Source organism: Herpailurus yagouaroundi, unplaced genomic scaffold (assembly GCF_014898765.1).
Source record: "Herpailurus yagouaroundi ecotype Mexico unplaced genomic scaffold, PumYag 185, whole genome shotgun sequence".
Classification (NCBI taxonomy): Eukaryota; Metazoa; Chordata; class Mammalia; order Carnivora; family Felidae; genus Herpailurus; species Herpailurus yagouaroundi.
Window position 1 is genome coordinate 4,720,323 of NW_024412416.1, and position 21,128 is coordinate 4,741,450.

The 21,128-nt window shown below is 49.9% G+C and overlaps 1 protein-coding gene across 3 annotated transcripts in view; it reads right to left on the minus strand.

The window, feature by feature from the left end:
• Positions 1–21,128, minus strand: part of ALPK3 (alpha kinase 3) — a 56,491-nt gene that overhangs the window by 25,907 nt on the left and 9,456 nt on the right. For all 3 annotated transcript variants that reach the window (XM_040493564.1, XM_040493563.1, XM_040493565.1), the window contains 2 exons: positions 10,776–10,893; positions 8,981–10,193 (listed from right to left, as the gene is read on the minus strand). In XM_040493564.1, coding sequence (XP_040349498.1) covers positions 8,981–10,193; positions 10,776–10,893 — 1,331 coding nt within the window. The remainder of the gene's footprint in view (positions 1–8,980; positions 10,194–10,775; positions 10,894–21,128) is intronic.

Below are 21,128 nucleotides of genomic sequence, written 5' to 3' on the forward strand. Positions count from 1 at the left end.
GCTCCATGCCCAGCACGGAGCCCAATACAGGGCATGAACTCACAACCCTGAGATCAAGACCCGAGCTGAGATCAAGAGTCAGATGCTCAACCAACTGAGCCAGTCAGGCACCTCTATTGTGGTTTTTACTGTATTTCTTTGTACAGTACTTTAATTGCTGCCCTAGGGCTAACAATATATATACTTAACTTCTCAGAGGCTAGAGTCAGTATTTTACCTCTTCAAGTGAGATGTAGTGATTTTGCCACCATATAGGTCCCTTACGTCTCCTGTTTCTGTTGTATGTCTACCCAGACATTTAGCATTTCTGTCATTCTTCTTTCCTTCCTGATGATACACGTTCCCTTCTGGTATCATTTCCCTTCCATAAGAAAAATGTACTTTAGCAATTCTTTTAGAACAGGTCCGTCAGTGAGTTAGTCTTGTAGCTTTCTCTTATCTAGTACTCTTTACTTCACCTCCAATACTGAAAGACATTTTGACTGAATGTAGACTTATAGAATGAAAGTCTTCTCATTCAGCAGGTCTATTATTCCACTTCCTTTTGACCTCCATGGTTCCTGATGAGAAATCTGTAGTCATTTCAATCATTGTTCCCCTATAAATAATGTGTTTTCATTGATTACTTTCAAGATTTTTCCATTGTCTTCACTTCTCAGCAATCTGATTACTGTTTCTTAGCAGGGAATTCTGTGGGCATATCTTTTTTTTTTAATGTTTATTTATTTTTGAAGGGAAGAGAGACAGAGTGTGAGTGGGGGAGGGGCGGAGAGAGAGGGAGACACATAATCCGAAGCAGGCTCCAGGCTCTGAGCTGTCAGCACAGAGCCCGACGTGGGGCTTGAACTCACAAACCACAAGATCATGGTCTGAACCAAAGTTGGACGCTCAACCAACTGAGCCACCCAGGCAACCCTGCGGGCATACCTTATTTGGGATTAGCTGAACTTCTTGTCTGTAGATTTGTGTCTTTTGCCAAATTTGGGAAGTTCTCAACCATTTTTTTTTTTTTTTATGTACCACACTTTCTTCTCTCCTTGGTTTCCAATGACACAAACATTAGATGTTTTGATATTGTACCACAGGTCCCTGAAGCTCTATTTATTTCTTTTTCCTATCTTTTCCCCCGCTCTGTTATTCACATTAAATAATTTCTGTCGATGTATCTTCAAGGTCACTGACCTTTTCCTGTCATCTTCACTCTGCTATTATGCCCAGCCAGGAAGTGTCTTCATTTCAGTTATTGCACTTTTCTGCTCTGAAATCAAAATTTGGTTCTTTGTACCCTGTATTTCTTTGCAGAGACTTTCTATGTTTCCGTTTATTTCCAGAGTATTTACCCTTACATTTTGTCACATTTTTTATAGTAGCTGATTTTAAGTCAGATAATTCCAACCGTGCTGCCATCTTGACATTGGCATTCTGTAACTGTCTTTTCCCAGGCAAGGTGAGATTTCCAGGCTTTTCATAGGCCAAGTAATTTTCATTGTATCCTAGACATTTTGAATATCATGAGATGCTGGTTCTTATATAAACCCTATGGATAATGTTAATATTTGTGTCTTATCAGATGATCAATCTACTTGGTTGTGTTCAGGCTGCAAGTTCCATTCAGCCTTTTGAAGTTCTAGCGTCAAAGCCAGTTCCATTTATCAAAGCCTTTGCAGGGCTATTCAGATCTGGTGGGTATGCCACCCAGTGGCCAGTCTGGGATTTGAATGATAGTTTTTTAGTTCCACTGTCAAAGTTTTTGATACACGGGCCAAAACTAGATCCATGCATGCATGAATAGCTTGGGAATAAGCCCAGGAACTTATAAACAGCTTAAGAAGTCACTTCCCAAATGTTCCTTCTCCATGATTTCCCCTGTACTTTCTGGGTCCATAGGGCCCCCTTTTTCAGTCTTCTGGCCAGATAGCTAGGGCTTCATTTTCTCCTCTCTGTCACATATTTGCACAAAGGAACCTGTGTCCTAGGCCAGGAAGAGACTCAAAAGAGAGCAAGAGGGAGAGCGAGAGAGAAAGCAACAGAAATTCATCCTACCCTCTTGGGGACCACAGCTTCTCTGAATAAAGGAAAGATTCCCCTCCCTCAAAGTTTGACACCTATGGCCTCTTACTGTCACTACCAGCAGATTCCTTTCCTATTCCTCAAGCCTGATCTAGAGTAGAGGGCTTCTCCTAAAGTAAAGCTGATGCTTACTTCTGAGCTTTTGATTGCATTAAGACCAGGCCAGAGAATAGTCGATTTAAGAAACAAACAACCAAACCAAACAGTAAACACTGCTGGTTCTGGGGTACTTTGAATTCTGGTCTTCTTCCCCAATCTACCTGTTCCTGTTTGCTTATCAAAGTCATCAAATGGTCCCACCATGCATTCTGTCCAAGTTGTTAGCTGTATTCAAGGGGAGACATGGGGTGAGTGTGTTTGCTCCGTCTTATTCAGAACTGGAAGTGCTATACCCATAACAACTAGCTTCATACTAGTCATTGTATTTTTCAGTTCTGGATTTCTAGTTGGTTGGTTTTTAAGTCTATGCCACTTTTTAAAGTTTCCAGTTCTCTGAAATTTTCAATCTTGTTTTTTTTTTTTACCTTCTTTGAATACAGGAAAAAGAGTTTTAGTTTTATAGTTCATGTCTAATAATTCCAAACGTTAGAAAATTTGGAACCCCCATGGACACATTATATTATCTGCTGGTTTTGCTACTTCTTTTTCACATTTTCCTCTCTTGGTGTGCCTGCTTATCTTCATTTGGATGCCAAGTGTTAATTTTTTTTAACATGTATTCATTTTTGAGAGTGAGAGAGACAATGCATGAGCAGGGGAGGGGCAGACAGCAAGGGAGACACAGAATCAAAAACAGGCTACAGGCTCCAGGCTCCGAGCTGTCAGCACAGAGCCCGACGCGGGGCTCGAACTCACAGACCACGAGATCATGGCCTGAGCTGAAGTCGGACTCTTAACCGACTGAGCCACCAGGCACCCCAGATGCCAAATATTATATTTGAAGTGCTTTTTAAAAATAGTTAGAGGCCAGGGGCGCCTGGATGGCTCAGCCGGTTAAGCATCTGACTCTTGATTTTGGCTTAGATCATGCTCTCACAGCTTGTGGGATTGAGCCCCGTGTAGGGCTGCACACTGATGGCACAGAGCCTGCTTGGGATTCTCTCTCCTTCTCTCTCTGCCCCTCCCCTGCTTGTGCTCGCTCTCTCTCAAAATAAATAAATGAACTTTAAAAAATAATTTGAGTCTTAAAGTGATACTATCGTCCTCCAGATGATTTTTGCTTCTTCCAGGTGCTTGAAGGCACCAGGTGTCTTGAATCACCTTAACCTAACTTCAGGGATTGGGATATGTGTTTGTCACCTGGGTAACTTAGAGCTAAACCTCAATCCCTGTGTGGGTAATTTACCTCTGGCTCACTATTCCTTCAGGGTCCCAACCCAAAGACCAGGGGGTTGACCAGGGTTACTACTCTTGAGACCACAGATGCCAACCTTTGTGTCCCTAGTCCCATAAGACTGTGTCTAAAACACTTCTGAGTCTCTCATTCTCCTCTCCTGGAGTGGCAAACAGCTGCTATGACAAACACTGGGTTTGTCACCATTCTGGATTTCCATTTTGTCCCATATCCCGGGCTGCTAACCCTTCACTTTGTCCTTTACTTGCTGTCCTCTGTAGGGAAATTGGTCTGAACTATCTAACCTAGCACTACTGGAAGCCGATAGTCAATAAATGTTAGTTCCCCCTCCTTTCCGTCTCATGCTCGAGCCTAGGTGATGTTACAGTTCATGCTAAACCAACCAAAGCAGAATACAAGACATAGAAGAGAAGAAAAAGTGTTGAGACGCTTTGAAAGCATCTGGGCACTAAGACTAGGACAGGCAGGGTTGCATTCCTGGGCTAGCCCACCATCTTACTTTTGCTTCATGCTCCCTGTCCTTCCCAGAATGGCTTCCTTCCTCTCTCCCACCTATCTGAACTCTTTCAACCTGGGGATATCACGGACACTCTTCCAGATCAGAAAAATTCGAGCTGATGCTTTTCTACTATGGTATTTCCAGCAATGAATCCTGTACATGCTGCCAACCAGCCTGGCCACGTCCCAGATGCCTTCCCTGGTCACTGTGGACTACTTCACCCTCCTTCCCTGGAAACCTACTGCAGTAACCATTCACCACACCCTCTGTCCTTGTGGTTTGGTGTAAGTCTAATGCCCTCGATTCACCAGATAATTCCTTGAGGCAAGGATCATGCCCCTCCTCAAGTCCCCCCTCTCAGAAAATACTTGTATTCACGTATTCTCTGAAAACCAAAGATGCCTGATTATGGGAGGGGAGTTTCCAAATCTCGGTATGATCATCCCCAAGTCTGAGATCGCAAGGCATTCAGCAGCGCTCTCCCATGTCTACACTGTCCCCTCCAAAGACCTGGGAAGATGGGGCATTCCACCATGTCCCCACACTCCAGTACCTCAGCTCCAGAGATCTAAGCCAGTCTCAGAGAAGAGCTCAGGTTAGGGCACTAACAAGCAGCCTTTGAGGATCCTGGAGGCCAGTTCCCACTCATTAAGTACCTTCAGGGAAGATTGCTTCTGCCTGGGGAAAGAGCTGTCTACACAGCATTACTGGGCTTAGGGGCAGGGGAGCATGATGTCTAGACATTCTCAACAACCCAAGAGGCCTCAGTCCCAGCACCTGCTCCTCATCCATATCTAATATGGAAGCCTCATCTAAACTGTCAGAGATGTCCCCTATCTCCAGGAAAGGAAATCAAGACAAAGAAGGGAGCAGTGGCATCAGAGCCCTGAGTCAAGATCCTTCAAGTACTAACCCTAACAAGAGACATGCTGAGCCCGTATGAAGGAAGCATCAGAACTTAAAAAGAGGTATGAAAGAGGCTTGAATAGTGGAAAGGAATACCATGCCGTCAGGTGAGAAAGCTAAATATTAAGACATGGATTTTTCCAAATTAATTCTTATACTTACTATAATCCCAATCAGAATACCAATGATATAGAGACAGAGAGCACGTTAGTGGTTGCCTGGGTCTGGGGGTGGGGACACGGGTAAGCTGCAAAAAGGAACAGGGATCTTTTTGGGCTGATGGAAATGTTCGAAAATGGGATTGTGGTAATGCCTGCATAACTGTAAGTTGTGTATATTAAATTGCACATTTGAATTAGGTGAATGTTATAGTATATATATGACATCCCAATAATGCTGATTAAAATATATATCTAGCAAGTTTTACTAAAAGATCGTTCCAAATGCAAATTGCACTTCCGTTTTCCAAGATTTAATAGGCTTTTGATCTTGTTAAAAACAGCTTACCACTTTTTTAAATGTGATTTAAAAAAAAAAAAAAGGTAAATATAGAGGTACCAAAAAACTAGTATGTGGGAATTTAAAGAATTTCAAACAGTGATTGTATAGTTTTCCTAGAGGAATAAACAAGAGAGAATAGCTAAGAAAATTTTAAAAGAAGTCTAAGAGGGTTGCTTTGCCAGAAATTAAAGCTACGATCATTCAAACAAGGTCATTCTGTGGTAAGAATCAACAAACACATTAGCAGATTAAGATGAGTATATATACAGGAACCAAAATCGGCCTTAATGTGTATAAAAATTAGTATGTCAAGAAAGAATCACAAACTAATAGCTAAGAATTAAATATTCCACAAATGATACTAGGGGAATTACCTACTTGCTAACTAAAAGTCGAGCTGGAAACTGATGCTATGTTATATACTCAAATCAATTCCGGGTTAATTTAAAAGTCAAATGAAGGGGCGCCTGGGTGGCGCAGTCGGTTAAGCGTCCGACTTCAGCCAGGTCACGATCTCGCGGTCCGTGAATTCGAGCCCCGCGTCGGGCTCTGGGCTGGTGGCTCGGAGCCTGGAGCCTGTTTCCGATTCTGTGTCTCCCTCTCTCTCTGCCCCTCCCCCGTTCATGCTCTGTCTCTCTCTGTCCCAAAAATAAATAAACGTTGAAAAAAAAAAAAAGTCAAATGAAGACATTCAAAAAACAAAAAATTACTTAAAATGTAGACGAATACTTAATGAACCTTAGAACAGGGAAGGAATGCATAACCTATGAAAGAAATTGTTAAAATATCCATATTGTGGCACATTATTGCAACCATTAAAGTTTCTGGATAATTTTTAGAAACCATGAGAAGATGCTCATGAAATACTGAGAAGTGAAGAAACCAGGTTATAAAACTGACTCAGAAGAACAGCACACATTACATTTTAAAAACAATAAAACTACATATACAGAAAGGTTGGTACATACACCAAGAGGCTTCTGGGTGGTAGAACTATAGGTGAATTGTTACTTTCTCCATCAAACTTGTAGGGTTCCCCCCTCCCCATATTTTTCACCATGACCGTGGGTTTCTTTCATAATCAGAAAAATAAGGGTTTTTTTTTTCAGACTTGGGAGAATAAGAATATGAAAAAACATGGGGCGCCTGGGTGGCTCAGTCGGTTAAGCAACCGACTTTGGCTCAGGTCACGATCTTGCAGTTCATGGATTTGAGCCCCGCATGGGGTTCTGTGCAGACAGCTCGGAGCCTGGAGCCTGCTTGGGATTCTGTGTCTCCCTCTCTCTCTCTCTCTGCCCCTCCCCAGCTCATGCTCTCTCTCTCTCTCAAAAATAAACACACATAAAAACAAACAAAAAGAATATGAAAAAACAATCAAATTTGGCCACTAAACAGCAGCAGCTTCAACATGCACATAGATGTTAAATGTGTTTCTCACATGTGTGATCTATTTCACAAATTTTTAAAGCATAGAAGAATGAAAGACACACAAGCATTTTGTGGGAACAGTGGGACTGGTGCACCTGTCCCTCCTGAGAGGCAAGGAAGGCCCTGCCAGGAGGTGCAGCCGGCCCGGCTGTGGCGTCCCCACCCCTGTGGGCAGGGAGGCCACCTTCACTCAGACTTGGCTGCGGGCCTGGTCACTTCCCAAATGAGCTCCCTCGGGGCCCATGAGGGCCATCCCTGCAGCAAGGCCCTCCTGTCCAGCCTGAGGACTGTCAGGCACACAGAGTAGCCCTGGCTGGGCCACTAGGAAGTCACCACACCGGCTGCCAACATCTCCAGAGACCAAGCGTGAGGGGTGAGTCATGAACAGACTGAGTCTGGTTTGAGGTTCACTCCACCCCCAAACCCTCTGAACTACTGTCCCCACAGACTCACTCAGCACCACTGGAAGAAAACCAGTTCCCCTGATCACCCTTAAAACTGATCTCTCCCTGGGGTGCCTCGGTGGTTCAGTCTGTTGGGCATCTGACTCTTGATTTCAGCTCAGGTCATGATCTCACGCTTCATGAGTTCGAGCCCGAGTCAGGCTCTGCGCTGACAGCATAGAGCCTGCTTGAGATTCTCTCTCTCCCTCTCCCTCTCTGCCCCTCACATGCACTCTCTCTCTCTCTCAAAATAAATAAATAACTTAAAAAAAACCAAACCTGTCTCTCCCTCCTTTCCCGATGGAAGTTCTCTCCATGGGAAAGGCAGCCCCCCCCAACCCCGTTGTCCGTGAAGCACCCCTTCCCTGTGCCCTCCATGAGGTGTGGGGGCAGGTGGCTTGTCCCTTCTGTCGTCTGCCCTGGCTTTTGAAACGCCCTTCCTTTCTGCCACTCAGAAGGAATACTGTTCACTGTAAAACCGCCTGCCGAAACTCCTGTGAAATAGCAAATGCCCTCTGCTCCCTGAAACAAGATTAGCACGGACCAAATGGGACAGTTTCTTCTGTCGCGCCTCTCAACCCTGTCCCTCCCCGGTCCCCAAACTCCTTAATGCTGTCGCCCCCCCTGCCTCTCTCTTTGACGAGTGGATACCCCCATCCCTACCTCCACACAAAACATCACCTTCCCTCTGCTGGCTACCCGACCCCTGAAAATGATGGCACTCCTGTTCCCACATGGAAGAGTTAGCATCTATATCCCTCGTAGTAGTTATCTTTTATCTCCTGCCATTTATTTAGTTCTTAATATGCATCCGGCCCTGTGCTGAGCACAGACTCTCAGTAGCCTTATGAAGCAGGTAGTATTTTTATTCTGATTTTACAACGTGCCCAAATCACAAAATGTTAAGCATATAGTCAGCTTAAACCAGAATTTCCTGGACAGTTGCTATATGTTTTTTAAGTTTATTTACTTATTTTGAGAGACAGCAAGCAGGGGGAGGGGCAGAGAGAGGGAGAGAGAGAATCCCAAGCAGGCTCTGCCCTGTCAGCACAGAGCCCAGTGCGGGGCTTGAACTCACCAACTGTGAGATCGTGACCTGAGCCGAAGTAGGACATTTAACCGACTAAGCCACCCAGGCGCCTCTGATATATATATTTTTTAATGTTTTTTTTAAGTTTATTTATTTATTTTTGAGAGAGACAGATACAGTGCAAGGTGGGGGAGGAGCTGAGGAAGAGAGGGGGAGGGAGAGAGACAGAGACAGAGACAGAGACAGAGAGAGAGAATCCCAAGCAGGCTCCGAGCTGCCGCCACCTATGCAAGGCCCGAACCCACCAACAGTTGATATTTTTAAAAATCTTCTGCTAAGCATCCAGGTCGAGACCCCCTGCACACTACAGTGCGCTCCTGTTCCTCAGTCTCCCCACGAAACGCTGCTGCCTCAGTATAGCCCACAGAAAACTCTCCACAGGCTCTTTCCCCACCAAAGAACATCATTTTCCTCTCCCTCCCTCTGGGACACGGTCCCTTGGCCGTGAGCCCCATGCTGTCAGAGGAGAGGGTCAGACTCCAGCTGTGCTGCCCTCAGGCCTGGCATCTGGAGATTGGCTGGAGTGAGGGCCAGGCCTGTGGTCCCCCCCTCCTGGCGGGCACTCCATCACCACCTCACCCCCTTCTATAAATAGCCCACTGCTCGCTGGCCGCCGAGCTGCTGGAGCAGGAGTTTCCATGAGGTCAGCTTCCCAGAGCAGCCTCTAGGCACCCAACACCCACACTTACCTCTCCTGGAGTCCGGTGGCCTCCTCGCCCCTGCAGGGGGCTGTCCCGGGTGCCGTGTCTCCGCCGGGCAGGGGGTGTGGGCACTTGGGCAGAGGCCTGAGGTGAGGCCTTGCCTAAGGGTTCTGGAGCCTGGCCCAGCGAAGAATCGGGCATGCTGTCGGTGGCAGGCTCCTCTTTGGGCTTTGGCGGAGCAAATCTCCTCCTGTTGAAAGGCCTAGTCGGCCGGGGGGCTGAGGATGGGGGCTGGCCAGGGGCAGCAGGCCCCCTTTCACCCCCGGCCTCGCTGGGTACCTTCCCCGAGGACGTCTCTCCGGGTGCCCGGCCACTTGGGGTCTGGGGCCCCTCCTTCCCCTGAGTGCCCCCCCGGGTGCTCTCCAGATACATGTCCTTCAGGGAGAAATACGCTTCCCGGTCTGCGCCTGGGGCGGGGGCCTTCTGGGCCCGGTCCGGAGTGCCCACAGCCGCGTCTGGCTTCCTGGGGCCATCCACTCCCGAGGACGCAGGCCCCCGTGCAGCCCTGCCTCCGGGCCGGGTCTGAACCTGCTCCACATTCACGGGCCCCTGTGTCCCCGGGGGCTCAGGCTTGTCTGAACTCGGGGCACGGTTTTCAGAAGAACGGTGGCTTCGAGCTGCCTTCTCTAACTCTGGCTTCCGCAGACCTTGCTTAGGTTCCTCGTCTTTCTTTTTCTTCTTGGCCCCAGACTCCTCCTGGGGGGCTCTCTGAGGCGCCAGCTCCATGGCCTCATAGATGTACGTCAACAGGCCGTGCTCCCCATCCTCCCCGTTCTCCGGGACAGCCTCCCCGTTGGTGGTCACCTCTCCGGGCACAAAGCTGTTGATCAGCCCCAAACCGGGGTGCCCACCAGGCTCGGTCTCTTCCACCTGCCACGCCGCCGGGGTCCCGTCCTCAGCCTCCTCGGTCGGGCCCGGGGGCGCAGGCACCTCAGCCCCGCTCAGCCGCCGCTTCCGCTGGAAGCGGTCGGGGCTGAGCTTCCGCAGGGTGTCGGCATCTCCCGCCACCTCCTTCCTGGGCTTCCAGCTCTGCTCGATCTCCCGCAACTTTGCCGCAGCCTTGCGCTTCAGCTTGGCGAACCAGCGCTGGTGGATCTTGTACTCGGTCATGGTGCCAACCTCCAGGACCCCCGAGCAGGACACGATGCCCTTGGTGTTCCGGGCAGACGCCTGGTAGATGGCCGCATCTTCTTCTTGACACCTAGACGTAGGAACAGGAGATGCCGACCCGGCCCTCCTGCCAGGCGAGAGGCCCCACGCCCCACAGCCAGCGCCTCCCGGAGCTGAGCACGCTGCCCCGCCCCCCACGGGTCCCACCCTGAGCGCCACCCGCCCCCACCCAGACATCACCGTGTCATCCAACGTACAGATGGGGAAACCGAGGCCGGCACCAGGGAGGGAGCTGGCCCAGGTCATGCTGTTCCGGGAGGGGATTAGACTTGGGGCCTAGGAGAGCTCCCTTCAGAAGCAGGTGACCCGCATAGCCCCCTTGTGAAGTAAGGATGACACAGGAGCCTTTTTTTGGCAGCTGACCTCATGGAAAATGTTTCTACGGGGCAGGACCTCCTCTGGTTGTGCTCCACTCTCGGGTTGTCAGAAACGCTCCCACCCCGGCCAGAGGGGATCCCAGGCACCGGCGGGCAGACACGCCTCGCCAGCAGCGGGTTCGACTCCGCAGCAGAAACCACCCCCACCCTCCTCCACCCCTGGACCCCGCCTGGGCATCTGCGTCCCGGTGGGCCACGGGACCCTCAGGAGACCAGAGAGGCCGCTTGCCCCTCACCTGTAGAGCTGCAGCGTGTGACGGTTGCCCTGATGCATGATCTCGTATTTCGGCAAGCCACAGTAGCGGTCTAGCTGGACATCATCCTTGTACCAGGTCACCTCCGGCTCTGGGTATCCTACGAAGGGGGCAGGAGACCGGGTTGCGGGAAGACCAGCTCCAAAGCAGCGGAAGGGGAGCGCAGAATGCCCCGGCTTCCCCGGACCACCGGAAGCGCCTGGGCTGGCCCACCTGCCCCACCCGCCGGAAGAGAAGGGCTATCATTTGGCTCAACTCGTTTGCAGAAGCCAGGCCACGTCAGGGCTGAAAACTGTGCCCCCTTCAGCAGCTGGAAGGCAGAGAGGGAGGAGAAACTTCCTCGCTTCCTGGTAAGAAGGGAAGCAAGAAGTTTCCAGAAAGCCTTGGCTGGTAGAAATAAGCCTCCTTCCTTCAGCGTCCTGTTCCACATCCTCCACCGTGGTCACAGTTCTATCCTCAGAGACGCCCCCGCCAGTACCCCAACACCAAGAGCCCTCCTACTTCCTGCCCAGGTTGCCGAGCTGCTGGTATTATTTGATGACATGGCTAAAACACACCCATCCACCCATCCATCCACTCATCTATCATCCATCCATCCCTAACTCCCTACCCGCTCCCACTGCCGTGAGGCCGACCAAGGTGTCTCCCCAGCCCCTCTCCCGGGGGGTGCTTCTGGGGGAGCTTCCAACTGTCAGAGTCACGGTCCCTGCCTCCATCCCCACGTGGCTGAGGGGTCCGGTGATGGACACCAATCAGCTAATCCAATCCAGTTACTTGACCTAGGTTTTAGGAATCAAGACCTCGAGACACTCTACCCTTGGGTCTGGAACTGTAACCTCAAAGGAGGGGGCAGCCCTGTTGTCCTCACGGAGCAGCCTAGAGCAAGACGGAAAGATGAAGCTCGTATTCAGAACAGAATAAGAGATCAGAGACAGACAGACAGTCTCAACACCCTTCCACATATTGAGCCCACGCCTCGCGTGGACACAGCTGCACTCCTCAGTCCCACAAGAAGCCCGTCTAGCCTTCCCGTGAACTCGGCTTCATTTTCTTTTTTTTTTTAATTTTCTTTAAAGAGACAGGGTGTGAGTGGGGAAGGGGCAGAGAGAGAGAGGGAGACACAGAATCTGAAACAGACTCCAGGCTCCAAGCTGTCAGCACAGAGCCTGAGACGGGGCTTGAACCCACGAACCGAGAGATCATGACCTGAGCCAAAGTCAGACGCTTAAAAAACCGAGCCACCAGGCGCCCCGCCTGCTTCATTTCTTAAGCTGACGCCAAGTGATTTCCACTATCTATGAGAACTCAGAGACCCCTAACACACACGCCCTCCAACATATGTATTCTGTGTGTGCTGACCGCCAAGCGAGGATTATAAAGATATAGAACGTCACCACCAGGGTCTCTGCTCTCCGGGAACCCACCGAACAGTAGAAAAGATCACACGGGGCTCCCCTGCTCTGTCTGCCCTGCCGTCTCCGGGTAAACTGCCCACACTCCTACCTCCAGCCGACCCCACTGGATCCCATCTCCTCCTGCCTCGTCAAGGACATCTCTCCAACAGTCGCTCCTGTCCCCTCCTGTGTCATCGAACCATTCCCCTCCACTACATGACTCCCGGAGGCATGCAAGCCTGCTGTATGGATTTCACAGAAAAGTGCTTCAGAAATGCCATCCGCACTCTGTCTCCTCTCCCTCCCCATCCAGTTGGGCTTCTGTGCTCCCAGGCAGCAGCAGAACTGTTCCTGTCGAGGTCGCTCACGACTCACACATTGGCCAAATCTACGGGCAATTCTTTTTTTTTTTTTTTTTTTAATGTGTATTTATTTTTGAGACAGAGAGAGCAGGGGAGGGGTAGAGAGGGAGACACAGAATCCGAAGCAGGGTCCAGGCTCTGAGCTGTCGGCACAGAGCCCAAAGCGGGGCTTGAACTCATGAACCGTGAGATGGCGACCTGAGCCGAAGTCGGACGCTGAACCGACTGAGCCCCCCAGCCGCCCCCAACTGGCAATTCTCGTGCCTCATCTACCGAATCTGTCAGCATTGCAACCCCCCCCCCCCACCCCGCTCCATTTCCTGAAAACTTTTCCTCACTCTTATGGAGTGCTCTTCCTCTTTCCTCATCTGTCTCTTCTCCTAGACCCATGTCCCATGAGGGCAGGAATCCTATCCTCTTTACTGCTATATCACCGCCACCTAAGATCGTGCCTGGCACGTAGTAGTTACTTAATAAAACCCTGCTGGATGAGTGAGTAAAGGAGTGAGTAAGGACACGAGCAAACAAACAAGCAAGGGACAGATGGGGAGGGTGTGCCTGACGTAGGAACCGTAACAGTATGGTGTGGGGGTGGAAAGCAGAGGACACGCCGGGGAACGCACAGGAACAGGGAGCAAGGGAGGCGAGACGGCAGCTGAGGCGGCCAGGAACAAACTCTGGGCAACCCTGACTGTAAAGTGAACCCCATGTTTCCACTGTGAGCTAAAGTCCCTGGTTACATCACCGCGTGTGGCCGGGGCCAGCACAGGTGTCCTCACCATCCTGTGTGATGATCTCATCCCTCCGAGAGCCCGGCTCAGAGCCTCCCTGCCCCATGATCTGCCCAGTAGGGCCTCAGAGTCCAGGGCACCTGAGTCCAGCCAAGCTGGGGCAAGGAGAGAGATACTGAATGGGACTCACAGCCCGAAGGCGAGGCCTCAGCCCCCGTGCCATCCTGGGGGTGCCTCTTCGAAACCCGGGGGCCAACCTGACAGCTTAGGGCTCCGTGGCAACAACGGGTTTGGACGGAAAACATCTCCTTGTCCCCTGGATGATACGAACTGTGTTCCAAAGCACACAAAGGCAGGAAAGGTCCTTCCTTCCGAGCGGCACACGCGTGTGCCCACGGGCAGGCATGCGCACACGGATACAAGCTGTAGCCAGGGACACACCCGCCCCCCCCCCGGTGCTGCAGGCTGGGACCTCTGCCTCACAGCCGGCAGGCCCGAGTCTCTGGAACACCAGCCCGGGGACTTGCAACCTTGTCCCCACCATCCCCAGTTTGAGAAGCTCAGATTGAAGAGAGAAATAATGACAGATGTCAATGTAGAGTTTCCAAAGAGCTTTCAAATGTAGTTTCGTTTGGCCCTCCCGTGAAAACAACTGCCAAGCATTTATTGAGGACTTTCTCTGTGCCAGCTACTGAGCTGAACGTTCTTCATGCGTCGTCTCGTCGGATCCTACACAGATCCTACGGAACAGACTGTTATTAATCCCAGGTGTAAAAGATGAGGAAATCCAGGCCCACGAAATTAAGGCTTCTGCCCCAAACCATCCAGCTGATACGCAGAAGACCCAAATTCAAAGCCCTCTTTTCTACAAAACAGGCAGGTCAGGTGTTTCAACCCTTGTTTTCCACAAGAGGAAGGTGAGGCTCTGGGAAGCAAAGGAACTTAGCCAGGGTCACAAAGTTGGCACATGACAAGGCACGTGGCTTTTCCATTTCCTTCTACCAGCGCCCTTTCCAGTGAGGACTGCGGGACCAATATGTAAGTGTTTATCCCCGTTAGTCATTACACTGGACTCATTTCTCTACGAAAGGGCCTTTTTTCTGTCTAAAGGCTCGGTCTTCTTCCTCCTCCTGCCCCAACGTCTGTGCGTGCACACACACACACACACCAACATAAAATCCACAGAGTCGGGGCGCCTGGGTGGCTCAGTTGGTTAAGCACCTGACTTTGGCTCAGGTCAAGATCTCACGGTCAGTGAGTTCGAGCCCCGTGTGGGGCTCTGTGCTGACAGCTCAGACGACGATGGACAACCTCAAGGACACCAGCATTCTGGCCAGAGGGGTCCTGGGGGAGACAGCAGCCAGAAGGCTGAGTCAAGGTGAGCTAACCCCCCATATGCCCACTCTGAGGGGGAAGAGCCTCAGGGCTGTCCATCCCTTCTCCAGGACCCCGAGGGCTTCCCTCAGAGCTCCACAAGCAGGACAACCGGCACAGACCCCTCTCCCTCGCGTGCTGTTAGGTTCGGACCCACCGGAAAGTATCACCTGTCCCTGGCAGGGCCCTGGCGGGGCTGACTCATCACCACCTAGCTCAGGGGATGCTAGCAGCAGGGTGGGAGGCAGACAAGCACGTGTGGTCACTCCTTCCCCACACACACCAGCCAGGAGCACCCCACGAGTCCCACAGGGAGGCCAGTCTCAGCCATAGGTCTATCCACCATCTACCTCTCCAGGTTGGGAGACCCAGCCCCTGTCTCCTTTGTTCTCTGATTTTTCTGCATCCCCCTTTGCCCTCCCCCTTTCTTCCCCATACAGTCCACATTTTCTCCTTGCTCACTGGAAATGGCTTACTTACTACGGTGATCGCAGAGACCCCTTCCCTAATCTGCTACATAAAACTCAGGTGACCTGAGATTGCTTGGGGGGGGGAGGGGCAACAGCCGGGAGGAGGAAGTTAGTTACAATAGAGGACTGAGGCATGGATGTTAGACACAGCTAGAGCCCTGGAAATCCCACAGCCCCAAGTGGGAGTCCTGTAGACCCGAGCATGGCAGGGGCTCCCCAGCAGAAAGGAGACCACGGTCATCTGGTGGTCTCATGAGACATGGATGTTGTCTCAACTGAGGGGATAAAAGTTTGCTCCTTTGCGTGGGGCTTAAAACAGGGCAAAGCCCCGTGATGACATCGGAGGCACTTAATAAAATGCCCCAGGAGTCTGTAAGTCAGGATCCTGCCTGGCTTCTCCACTTTGCTCTCAGAGTCCATGGCTCCGAAGGGCAGAATGGAAGAGGGAGAGGAGGGAGAGCCGTCCCTGGTGCCAGCCCCTCTCCGGTGGCCCAAGGCCCCTGCAGCAGCTGCGGTGCAAAGGAATAGGCATCCGGGCTTGCTCCAGAGAGACCCGGTGTGCTAGCTTTGTGCTCTACCCTCTCAGATCTCACAGGCTTCTTGGAGGGAGAGATGTGCGAGCAGGAAAACAGATATCGCGAGAGCTCTCCGTGGACGTGCTGGAGATGATGTCCTAGAGGATAAGCCTTTTGGGCTGGACTTGGAAAGATGAGAAGGAATTTTCCAGGCAAAGGAGTAGGCTTCTAGGTAAAAAGACAGAGTGAAAACTCTGTCTACAAAACCCACTACAAGTACTCTAAAGAGATTTTGTATTAAAAGATGTGAGACCACAGGGACGGGGAGAACAGGTGAGGCGAGCAGAAGGAGGAACAATAGTTTGAAGGTCGGAAAGCAGATGGACAAGCAGAAACTGACTCCGCAGACCCGGGACAGCTGGCCTCTTAGGCAGCAGCGGGGCAACTGATAGCTACCCTTTGAACACAGGCGCATAAATGCTGGCAACCACTTGCGGGGAAGGGGAAGGAGGAGAAATTATAAGTTGCTTGAAAAGCGATCAGACCTCTGGATCCCCTCACCCCGTCCATACCACCAGGTAATGGCTCCTCCCCCCTAGGCATGGCCAAAGGTGAGGGTGATTATCTGGAAAGGTAAAACTTTAGCCTGAGGGTAAGCCAGCACTGCTGAGGCATGACTACTCCAGGGAAAACAGAAAAATGTGATGACTGTGCATAAAATAAATGCTCTCTGGTGAGAGCCCACCCAACCCTCTAATCTGAATCCGCACAGTTCCCGGAACATCTTTACCCTCCGGGCAAGATACGGGAAGAGCATTCACTAGGGACTCTAGCCAGTCCACGATGAAGGAATTAAAGAAACTTACTTTGTCAGTTCCAATGCTGCCAGATCACCCACCCTACAACGAAGCCCCAAGTTTTCAGGCCCCTCCCACTTGCTCAGAACTACCAGTTTTTTAGTCTCCACTCTTAACCACTACCTGACAGCCAAAGACCCCTAGGTATCTAGGAAAGCCTATACATAGAAGATGAAGGACCAAAACCATTAAGTCAAATTTTAAAAAAGCAAATTGGAAGAAACCCAAGCTATGCAGGGAGAAGGAAATTTTAGAAAGCCATCATTACTAGTCTCAGAGATCTAAAAGAAGACATTACATTCATAAAGAAAATAGGATACCACAGTAAGAAAATTTTTAAGGAGCTCTTAGAAATTAAAAACCCAGTGAAAGGGGTGCCTGGGTGGCTCAGTCAGTTGACCGTCAACTTTGGCTCAGGTCATGATCTGGTGGTTCTTGAGTTCGAGCCCCACGTCGGGCTCTGTGGTGACAGCTCAGAGACTGGAACCTGCTTCAGACTCTGTGTGTCTCTCTCTCTCTGCCCCTCCCCTGTTTGCATTCTTTCTCTCTCTCTCTCTCTCTCTTTCTCTCTCACTCAAAAATAAATTCAAATAAGTAAACATTAAAAAATTGTAAACATTAAAAAAAAACAGTGGAAAAGTTGAAAGATAACACTGAGGCAATCTGGAAAGTGGAGCAAAAAAGACAAATCAATAAAAGGGGGAAGAAAGAATAAGAAAATAAGAGAATGAGTCTAGGGAAGCAGATATTCACATAACAAGAGTTCCAGAAAGAAAGAACAGAGAAAACAGGAGGAAGAAACCAACATCACAGTAATCTCAAATTTCCCAGAACTAGAGGCCATTGGTTACCAGAATGAAAGTGTCCAAGCACGCTCCAGGATGAAAAGACACCCATATCAAGATACATCATTATGAAATACCAGAACATTCTTACAAGCCTCCAGAGAGGAAAAATAAGTTTCCTGCAAAGAGTGAGGAATAAGAACCGTCTTCCTGCTCTGAATGCTAACACTGGGGGCAAGAAGGCAATGCAGCAATGTCTTCAAAATTCTGAAGGACAATTATTTTCAACTTAGAATCTAGACCCAGCCTGTTAAGTTTCTCAGGACCCATGATGGGGGGTGGGAGGGAGGGGAGGGTGGGTGATGGGCATTGAGGAGGGCACCTGTTGGGATGAGCACTGGGTGTTGTATGGAAACCAATTTGACAATAAATCTCATCTATTAAAAAATAATAATAATAAAAATAGAGAGTTTAGACCATAAAAAAAAAAAAAGAAAAAAAGAATCTAGACCCAGCCAAACTCCCCATCAAAAGTAAAATAAAAGAGGGGCGCCATGGTGGCTCAGTCAGCTAAGCGTCCGACTTCAGCTCAGGTCATGATCTCATAGTCTGTGAGTTCCAGCCCCACATCAGGCTCTGTGCTGATGGCTCAGAGCCTGGAGCCTGCTTCCGATTCTGTGTCTCCCCCTCTCTCTGCCCCTCCCCCACTCACATTCTGTCTCTCTCTGCCTCTCAAAAAATAAATGTTGAAAAAAATTTTATTTAAAAAGAGTAAAATATAAAGAGGGGGGGAAAAAAAAACATCCTCAGACAGAAGTTGTCTAACATTTACTTCCCACATACTTTGCCTAGGAAGCTACCAAAACAAGAATGCAAATCAAGAAAAATAAAAACATGGAATATAGAAAACGGGAAACCCATCACAGGAGAGAGGTAAAGGGAATGTGTGGGATGATGGTAAAGGGAGATCCCAGGATGCCAACTGCGTCAGACGCCCGGAACGACTGTATCACCCTGGAGCAGACTGGCTCAAACGAGAGGCAGGTGGAGGGCTCGCCATCACCATGCCTCCTGCTGTCGTGCCACCTGGGGTAGAATGGCTTTTTCACCTGATGAATCTACTGGAGGATGTAGGTCAGTAAAGCCGGAGAGTAAACCCAGAAAAAAGGATGACATGGGATCCAGGAACCTGACTCAAACCCAGGAGAAAGGCCAAGGGAAACCCCGGGATAACAGCTGGGTATGGGACCCAAAAGGCCGCCAGTTCAGACAGAAGAACAGTGATCTCCAAAAGGGGTGTCCCCAAGGAAAGCAGCTAACAAGAGTACCGATGGCACTGACCTTGCAGAAAAGTGTTTTGTTTTGTTTTCTTTTTTGGCAGAAAAGTGTTTTAAGAGGTTATGGGATGGGATTAGAAAAAGTAGCGGGGCGCCTGGGTGGCTCAGTCGGTTGAGCGTCCGACTTCAGCTCAGGTCACGGTCTCACAGTTCGTGAGTTCGAGCCCCGCGTCGGGCTCTGGGCTGGTGGCTCAGAGCCTGGAGCCTGCTTCCGATTCTGTGTCTCCCTCTCTCTCTGCCCCTCCCCCATTCATGCTCTGCCTCTCTCTCTGTCTCAAAAATAAATAAACATTAAAAAAAAATTAAAAAAAAAAAAAAGAAAAAGTAGCAATACACAGCAGAAAACCAATCCGGTGAAAAATTAAAGAAAGTACTAACTTGAGTAAAGACAAAAGAAAGTAACATAGTATACTACAACGTTGGTATGAATAATATCTCATAGGAACAAGATAAACAGTAAATATTCACTCAAACAAAAATCATGATACAACCATATTGAGAAGGTAAGTGAAGAGAAACAGAAGAAATGAAGATGGAGAGAGCCAACTCGCTATCTACCATAACAGGAAGACCAGACAGCAGGAAACTCCGAAGTCCCCGAAGTAAGCCGTGGTCACATACTATTCAGCATCATGGAAATGCAGACACCAGAAGAAACAGCTGAAAGGTGAAAACGGTTGCTTCTGGGAAGACAAGTTAGGGCGGGGGGTGGGGGGTGGGGGGGGGGGGGGTGGGATCTTCTGTATTTTGATAACGTGCCTTTTAGTATAACGCAAACACTTAAACTATGTGCTTGTATTAATTTGATCAAATAAAAATTAATTTCCTTTGAAAGGAAGGATTAAGGACTTTCTGGAGGGGGAAAACAGTGCATGTAAAAGCACGGATCTGTGAAAGAGTCGGGTTTTTCAGAACACCGTCAGGATCACGGTCACGTAGCAGGCATCAGTCAGATGCCTTAGAGAGCAGTAGTTACCTCCTCCTCACACGTCACCTAACCTACTTTGGCTTCCTTCTCCGTAAAACTTGACTAATAATAGCACTTACTTCACCAGGTTTTGTCAGAATCCAATGACAATGGAAACAGATGAATGTTGCAAAATGTGTTACGCTGTACAAAGGTAAGGAATAGATGCACACCTCTGTGTCCCCTGGAACAGACAGTGTTCTCAGCCTGGCGCTCGGAGGGTTCTGGGTAAGGGTGGGAACTGCCCAGGAGAAGCCGATCCCAGAGAAGCTGTTTAGCTGCTGGCTGGGCAGACAGGTGCCCCAGAATCAGGGCACGTCACAGTTGGAAACCACCAATGCCCTTGATTTACTGGAAAAAAAAAATGGGCTCTCGGAAGGAACCTTGACCTGGGCCCGTTGGCAGACGGCTGCACAGCTGGGAGGGGTAGTCCTGCAGGCCCGCCAGCAGGTCAAGGTGGTGCAACAGGAGACCCTGCTGGGAGGTCTGGAGGAGAGGCACTCCTCAGAGCCGGCTTTCCAGTACTATCACTCCACCAGCCTCCTCTTCCAAGGAGTATCACTCTACTCCCTGTTCTGCCAAGTCCCACCATGGAGCTCAGAGAAACGCAAATAATAATAGGCTTAATTTCCAACACTTGTATGGTACTAACTGTAGCCAGGCGCCATTCCAAAGATCTCGCAGGTCTTGACGCATCCGGCCCCACAATAACCCTAGGAGGTTCGCGCTGTGGTCATCCCTGCCTCACAGATGAGGCGCTGAGAGGTCACGCAAGGTTAGGCAACCTCTTTGGTATCACATAACTGGAAAGGGGATGAGCCAGCATCCCAGCCAGCCGGTCCCTCTCCAGGGTCTGCAGTCAGTATCGTGATACATCACCGTCTCTCAGGCTTGAGATTCACAAGCCTCAGACCACTCAGCTTAAAATGGGGATCTTTGGGAAGATGGCCTCCAAAACCTCTTTCGGGGCATCTGGGTGGCTCCGTCGGTTGAGGGTCCCTCTCTTGATTTTGGCTCAGGTCATGATCTCACAGTTTGTGGGGTCGAGCCTCACATTGGGCTCTGTGTTGGCAGTGCGGAGCCTGCTTGGGATTCTCTCTCTCTCTCTCTCTCTCTCTCTCTCTCTCTCTGCCCTCCCCTTCTCTCACTCTCTAAATAAATAAATAAATAAATAAATAAATAAATAAATAACCTCAGGGCACCCTGGTGGCTCAGTTGGTTAAGCATCTCAGTTCGGCTCAGGTCATGATCTTGCAGTTCTTGAGTTCGAGCCCCACATCAGGCTCCCTCACTCACACACTCACTCACTCTCTCTTTCTCTTAAAAATAAACATTTTTGGGGGCGTCTGGGTGGTTCAGTCGGTTAAGCGACCGACTTCGGTCGAGATCAGGTCATGATCTCACGGTCCATGAGTTCGAGCCCCATGTCGGGCTCTGTGCGGACAGCTCAGAGCCTGGATCCTGTTTCGGATTCTGTGTCTCCCTCTCTCTGACCCTCCCCCGTTCATGCTCTGTCTCTCTCTGTCTCAAAAATAAATAAATG